The sequence below is a fragment of the Vigna unguiculata genome, chromosome 1 (genome assembly GCF_037176805.1).
Source record: "Vigna unguiculata cultivar grain cowpea cultivar isolate G323 ecotype 2 chromosome 1, ASM3717680v1, whole genome shotgun sequence".
In the NCBI taxonomy this organism is placed as follows: domain Eukaryota; kingdom Viridiplantae; phylum Streptophyta; class Magnoliopsida; order Fabales; family Fabaceae; genus Vigna; species Vigna unguiculata.
This window is the reverse complement of record NC_140792.1, coordinates 784,266-791,461: the sequence shown is the minus strand read 5'-3', so window position 1 is coordinate 791,461 and position 7,196 is coordinate 784,266. Positions and strand designations below refer to the sequence as shown.

The window sequence follows — 7,196 nt, the reverse complement described above, 5'->3', positions numbered from 1 at the left end:
ATGCTATTATAATTTTTGTATTGATATTACAAAGATATGTATCATTTTTATATTAAATCTTTGAGAGTACATGCCTGTTTGTAGTGTTTTATATTTTTATTTTTAAAATATTTAATTGATTTTTTAAATTACAAGAGAACAAATATAATTATAAATGCAAGTATATTTATTATTCTGAGAGAATAATTCCATATACCCTAAATATGAGTATATACATGAACATTTTTATTTTATAAGGAAAATAAAAATACTCAATGGAACAAGTCTTACAAAAAACTATAAAATTTGAATTATAAAATGAATGCACGTAAATGCACAAGTCTCGTAATATATCAAAATAAATGCTAAAATATTAAATACACAATAAATGTTAAATACACAATAAATAGAAGGATTATAGAACACTTGAATTAGTCCCTTAAATAATATAATTTCCATATTATAGAAAAGTTATATTCTATCATATTATATTCTCATTTGCTTCTTACAAATATAAAACTAAATATATATTTTTTATTTTGAACATTTTTCAATCACCTCAAAATATTTATTGATGATTATCTTTCTAAGAAATTAAATTATATATTTTCAATAATTATCTCAACCATATTTTATTACTGACGTGTGCTCTTAGTCAAAGATTGAATTTTTATAGTACCTCACCTACAACCACATTGATTCATTTGTATTCTTTATATTTATAATTTATAATAATAAAAATTGTTGATTATACTATTTTCTCCCTTCAATTAACTTCTTTCTACATAATAATAAAAGATTTATTTTCTTACAAAAATATGAATAATAATATACACTTACCATTTTACTTATATTTATATATAAATAAATTGAACCTACAAATCTTGAAATACCAAAAGTTAACACAAATTGGCTATATCACACAACGGAGGGAGCCATTCATTTGGGAGGATGGGGATTGAGGGGGCCCACAGATATCACTATTATTTGTGTGTTGTATTCTATCGTCATCTCTTTCCATGTGGGGATTCAATCCTATGGTTCAAGGCTACAAATAAATAAATAGCAAGAAAATAAGAAAAGGGGTTTTGTTTTCATTTTGGTTTTTCTCTTCATCCATTTCTCACTCTCACACTTCTCTCTCGCTCGCACACACTCAGATTCAGGTTTGAACACTTCTTCTCTCTCTCTTTCGCAGGTTTCTCTATTATCTGAATCTTTGATTTCTCTTCAATTATTCAATCCACACGCTCCCTTGTAACCTAAATAATTGTCTATCTGCGATTTCTTTCAGCAATTCTTTGATTCTTCTCATGGCTTCAGATTCCAAAAAGGATTTTCCTGCTGGTAAGTTTTCTTTTCTAGATGCGGTGAGGAGTAATGATGGATGTTATTGTTTTGTAGGGATTTTTGTCCTATCTGATACAAATTCAGTCGCATGTCTTATCTATCTTTTTTTTTTTGGATTGGTATTGGAAAAGATAATTTTTCCTAAATTAACAAAGTTTACTGCCATGTTGATCTCAGATTATGCTTCTTTGTCACGGTAGAGAAGATAACTTTGGGTTTATGGTCTTTTGCTGGTTGGATTGAATGAGTTTGTTGTTTTGAAATTACTTAATTATTCTCATGTGTGACTAATACATGTGTTTATATTTATATATAAAGTATGAGTATGAATATTTCGTGCATGGAATTTTCCCCCTTTATTCTTTGCTTTGGTTACACTGCATGAAGCTTTCTTTTTTACTTTTTTATTTATTTATTTTTTATGTTCAATAAGGTTTCCTACTGCCATCAATATGCTCAGAGAATAAAGTTTAGTAATTTATTTATTTGTCTGAATTCATGGTTTTCCTACTTGTTATTTTCGTTTCTTCTCCCTTGAAATCAGAACAATAAGGGAAAATTGTTTACCAATTTGTGATTCTTCTGATTCCTTCCATCTTATTTGCTGTTGGAAAAAAAAAGTTTGGATTTTTGTGTAGGCATGACAAAGAGTAAGGAAAATGTTCTGATAATTTGAAGTTGCACTGTCATGTAAAAGTACTTGCTGTATGAAGTTTTGCTTAATGAATCCTTATTGCTCTTATCAGCATGGGTAAATCTGCACTACACTGTGTTGAGACGAATTTATGATTTATGATTTTGGAGTTTGGATTGATTACCCTTTCCTTGTAGAGTAGGCCGTTATTTGAAAGTTTCAGTTTACTATCTGCTTACTGGTGTCTTCTATGTTTGACTTATTCTTTATGTGATTTGTTTCACTTCTGTCTCCCTTTATATTTATTCTACTTTTAGTGCTAGAGATTTAGCATAGCTGGAATGGATTTTTGAACACTTGAAAGTGCATTAGTTTCACATATGTTGGGATTTTTTAGATGACAAAGCTGGTACAGCAGAGAATAAAACTACCAAAGAAGAAACATCATCTAAAGATTCTCCAGCAGGACAAAGAGTTGCTTCTGAACCTGCAGCTGGGTTTCCAAACAACCCTTTTGATTTCTCGGGGATGGCCGGTCTGCTCAATGTAAATCAGTATCTCTGTTTTGATTTTTCTTATCTGTATTATGTGTATGTCTGGTATAATTCTATTTATTAATAACTATGGCATGTTAATTGTTAATGATGTTGATCCTTTTCTTCCCTTCTTTCTTGATTTTCACTCTCAAGGGAAACTTGTTTGTTTCTTAGATATTTAGAGTTGGCTTCAGTTTCAAATCTACTGTGACATTTCTTCATATTGGCATCTTAATGCTTAATTATTAAATGCACAGGATCCAAGTATCAAGGAATTGGCTGAACAGATAGCAAAAGATCCATCATTCAATCAGATGGCTGAACAGCTTCAGAAAACTTTTCAAGGAGCTCCACAGGATGGTGTCCCCAACTTTGATAACCAACAATATTTTTCAACCATGCAACAGGTTATGCAGAATCCTAATTTCATGAATATGGCCGAGCGCCTGGGTAATGCATTGATGCAGGTAACTATTTTGTAAACTTCTTCCTTATATTTGTTTTTCACTAACTTTTACCAGTTGATAGAATATAGATGCTGTTTATGACAGGATCCATCTATGTCTGCCATGCTTGAAAATTTTGCTAATCCATCAAATAAAGACCAGCTTGAAGAAAGAATGGCACGCATCAAGGAGGATCCATCACTGAAACACATTTTGGAGGAGATAGAAACTGGTGGTCCTGCTGCTATGATGAGGTTTAGAAAAGCTAAAAATATCTTTTTGTTGTCTCACTGTTTTGGGCATTTCCATATTTTTTACCGTGATATGTTATGTCAATTAGCCTCTGAAGTGGTTCTCTTTATTTTAGGTACTGGAATGATGAAAATGTGTTGCGGAAGTTGGGACAGGCAATGGGTCTTGCAAATTCTGGAGATGCAGGTGCCACTGCTGAACATTCTGGGGTAGATGAGACAGAAGATTTGGGAAATGAAGATGAATCAATTGTTCATCATACTGCTAGTGTTGGTGATGTGGAGGTGAGATATAGCAAAATATTTTCTACATGCATATGCTCTTAAATCTCTCTTTTGAAAGAAATCTGGAATTTACTTTATGATTGAAAAGTTGAAGTTATTCTGATGATACAATAAAGGACAAATAAACTCCCTTGGAAGTTGAGATTAAGAGCCCCCTAACTTCATATATATTTTTTGGAGAGCCGAGCTTGGTAATATTCTTCATCACTTCTCACAAGTTTGCCGGTCACTAAAGCGTCTTTTTCTGGAATTGTGCATTAAGTTTTATTGTTGTTATTTGGAATTATACCTTCTTCTGTTCTGATATTATTTTAATTCAATGGCTTTATGGAGTAGGATATCTAGTTATATTTGTGAAATAAAGCCATTGTCTTTATTTTCATTGGGTATGCTTTTGAAATGTTTGAGAGCTAAAATTTTAGACATATCTTTAGGGATTGAAAGCTGCACTAGCCTCTGGTGCTGACAAGGATGAAGAAGATGCAGAGGGAAGAACTGCTTTGCATTTTGCCTGTGGATATGGCGAGGTATGCTAATATTTGCATTTTTTGTGTAGATTCTAAGTAGCTTTTTCTAATAATACCTGTTTGACATGGTGTTCATAACCTTTCAGGTGAAGTGTGCTCAAATTCTCCTTGAGGCTGGAGCAAAAGTGGATGCTTTGGACAAGAATAAGAACACTGCTCTCCATTACGCAGCAGGTTATGGCAGAAAGGACTGTGTGGCCCTTCTGCTTGAAAATGGTGCTGCAGTGTAAGTAGTAGTCTTTTCCATGAATCCAGATTCTCTACCGAATTTTTTGGTGCTGTCATCTGCTATGCTTTCAAAATACACTGATGTAGGTACTTTAAGAATCTTTTTAATATATTTTAAACATCAAAATCAGTATCCATCAGTATATTTTGAAAACACAGCAAAAGAACAACAAAAGAGAATCCAAAGCATAAACATCAAAATCGTTTCAATGATTTATTGTTCATCCTTTGTTGTTGAATTTGCAGTACTCTGCAGAATATGGACGGAAAAACTCCTATAGATGTTGCGAAGCTAAACAATCAAAATGAAGTCCTGAAGCTACTTGAGAAAGATGCTTTTCTGTAGAGGGGAAACTGAGGGGAAGAAGGGCATCATGACTTCTTTATTTCTTTCTCTTTTGGTTTCTTCCAACCCTTTAGTGTGTTGAACTAAATTCGATGAACGTTGTTGGATGTGAGTCACCATAGAATTTGTCATCTATGTTCTTGTAAGGCATTGATTGTTACATTGCATGATTTTGAAGCTCAGTTCCGTTATAATTATTTTTTTTCATGTTTCAATTTTACTGTTACGATATTACCTGGTGCCAGAAATAGTTCGAATGAGAATAAAAGGCAAGTTGAAAACACAAGACAAGGTGTGTAGATTTTGAAAAGTGATTCAAAGGATCGAAGCATCATCTGTTTTTATACCAGTCTTAGATAATTCTTAACATGGTATTTTCAGTTAAAAATCATGAAAGTTATTTTTTGATTTATTTTTATCTTATTACTTCAATTATTATTAGATTATCTATTTTGATTCTTTTTAGTATGTGATGTGATGATTAAAGTGGTGGGTTAAAAATGGGTCAAAAAAAGTGAGTTAAAGTATAATTGTCCTTTAGTTTATATGTAATTATTTTAGTATATCTTTGAGTTGATTTTTTTTTTCCTATTATTGTGGAGGTGCAGTTAGTAAGAGTGGGGTTACAGGAAGTAATAGCCAAAAGTCACATGGGACTTTTTTTCAAAAAGATTTGAGAAAGATATTAATACTATATTCAAGAATACGTGATAGTAAGGTATAAGTTTGATGACTACATGTTGACTTGATAAAATTAGATTTATTTTAGTGATTCAAAATTAAAGAACGTTTTCATAGAAGGAGAAAACTCCATCTCATTCAATTCATAAGAGGGAAATAAATTCTGAAAAGCTTTTGATCTCACTTGAAATAAATTTTTAGTAACCATCACAGGGGTTAAGCCTAAGAAACTAACCTGGTAAATATAAAAACTTTATTACATTAAAATTAAGTATCAAAATTCATGATAGGTAACAAAATTCCTCAATCGACTTTTCAGTCCGAAATCCGAGCAATCCATCAAATAAATTTTAAATAGATAATATTTTATAAATGCGATGATTGTTTCTAATGATGTTGTCGGACCGGTTTGAGTTTGTTATAATAGTTCACATCTCAAGTATTAAGTATTGAACTCATTTCTCCCTTTAAATTACAGCTTCAAGTTTTCTGATATTTTCGTAGAATTGTAGGTTTAGAGATTTCATGAGTTAAACTCTATTTAGTTAAATATTCTTTAACTTTTAGTTTAATGAGTAAGCTTCCAAAATATTTTTGCTTCTTTTAGCTCTTGCAACTTGTAAATGGGTCTTCAATCCTTTGTAAAGGAACTTGGAATTTATGCAACCTTGTTAAATTTCTATTATTTGAATTTATAAATGTAATACTGATTTTATATTTACCTTAAAGATCGATTTTGCAATTTTCTGAAGGACCCAAATATGTTCTGTTTGTGGCATTATCTTTAGGAAAACAGTGCAATGTGTCACTTAAAAAAATCACACTACATTAAAAATAAAATCCATGCCATTTTGAATCTTAACAAACATAGAATGAGATCGTGCAAATCAAAAGCATCACGAACTTTTCAACTATTGTATTGGTTCCTTTGCCCTGCTTTGTATTGCTATTTCTGTATTCATATATGATAGAGATGGATATGAAATTTTACTTCAGGGACAAGAATGAGTATAGTCAAACTTTGCACCATCTCAACTCATTGTCATCATTAATTTTAAGTGTTGAGTGGTCATAATTAGCTTGAATTAGTGTACTTTGCAAGTTGGTATGAAAAATAAATTTATAGTAATATTTAAAACTTATTAGATAGATTATAATTAGTTTGTTTTTATGATGTATCTAAATATGATCTATGCTATTTAATAGTTTTTTTTTTGCATTGCTTGATTATTGAGTTGGCTGCTTGAGCGATACAATGACAATCATTGTTGAGATAGAACAATGTTGTTCAAGCACCATTTTTGTCACTTAAGTGATAACACATTGTTTAAGTTGTGATTTGAAGTTTGAGATATACAAATACTGAGATAATTATCTTTCTTTAAAACCGTCATTGCGCAAGATGATACAAGTGGTTGCTTAAGCGTTCAAGAGTCAAGAATTTGAGATAGTTTTTGGAAGTTTATGAAATGAGAAATAAATTGCATCACTCAAATGATGACATGTCAACACTAGTCTTCTCCATCACTTAAAATATCCATTGATTGAAGAAGAAAAATTATGATGGATAAACATGAAATAGATGATAAGTTTCTTCCATGGGATAGTTTCAAAGAGATATTTCTAGAAGAATATTTTCTTAATAGTATAATGTATGCAAAAGCGGGTGTAGTTGATGTAGTTAGAGTATGATAATTTGTTATGCAATAGCCACATTTTATACCAAAGCCATTTAAGAGGCAAATTGAGAATGGATTGAAGGAATAAATTAAGATATTTGTTAATGAATTTCTTACTTTATTGAAAAACCCAAATTAGTTGAAGGTCTTAATAACAATTACGAAGTGGTTTGATTATCTTTCAATGAGTGTTCTAACAACAATAAAAAGTATGATAAAAATAAGTCTTCTTTCAAACCACAATCTTCTTCAAT

The 7,196-nt window shown here is 31.0% G+C and overlaps 1 protein-coding gene across 1 annotated transcript; it reads left to right on the top strand.

Moving 5' to 3' along the window:
* Positions 1-977: 977 nt before the first annotated feature.
* Positions 978-4,797, top strand: LOC114191847 (ankyrin repeat domain-containing protein 2B-like). Its single transcript, XM_028081274.2, has 9 exons — positions 978-1,145; positions 1,274-1,326; positions 2,361-2,509; positions 2,757-2,966; positions 3,051-3,199; positions 3,313-3,481; positions 3,916-4,008; positions 4,095-4,234; positions 4,483-4,797. The coding sequence occupies exons 2-9, from the start codon at positions 1,293-1,295 to the stop codon at positions 4,580-4,582; spliced, it is 1,044 nt and encodes a 347-aa protein (XP_027937075.2). The 5' UTR covers positions 978-1,145; positions 1,274-1,292; the 3' UTR covers positions 4,583-4,797.
* Positions 4,798-7,196: the final 2,399 nt, after the last annotated feature.

Excerpts from the sequence above, each read along its gene's own strand:
- LOC114191847 (XM_028081274.2), top strand. The coding sequence starts at position 1,293 with ATGGCTTCAGATTCCAAAAAGGATTTTCCTGCTG. Across the intron at positions 1,327-2,360 it reads CAAAAAGGATTTTCCTGCTG|ATGACAAAGCTGGTACAGCA; the intron begins GTAAGTTTTCTT and ends GGGATTTTTTAG. Across the intron at positions 3,482-3,915 it reads CTAGTGTTGGTGATGTGGAG|GGATTGAAAGCTGCACTAGC; the intron begins GTGAGATATAGC and ends ACATATCTTTAG.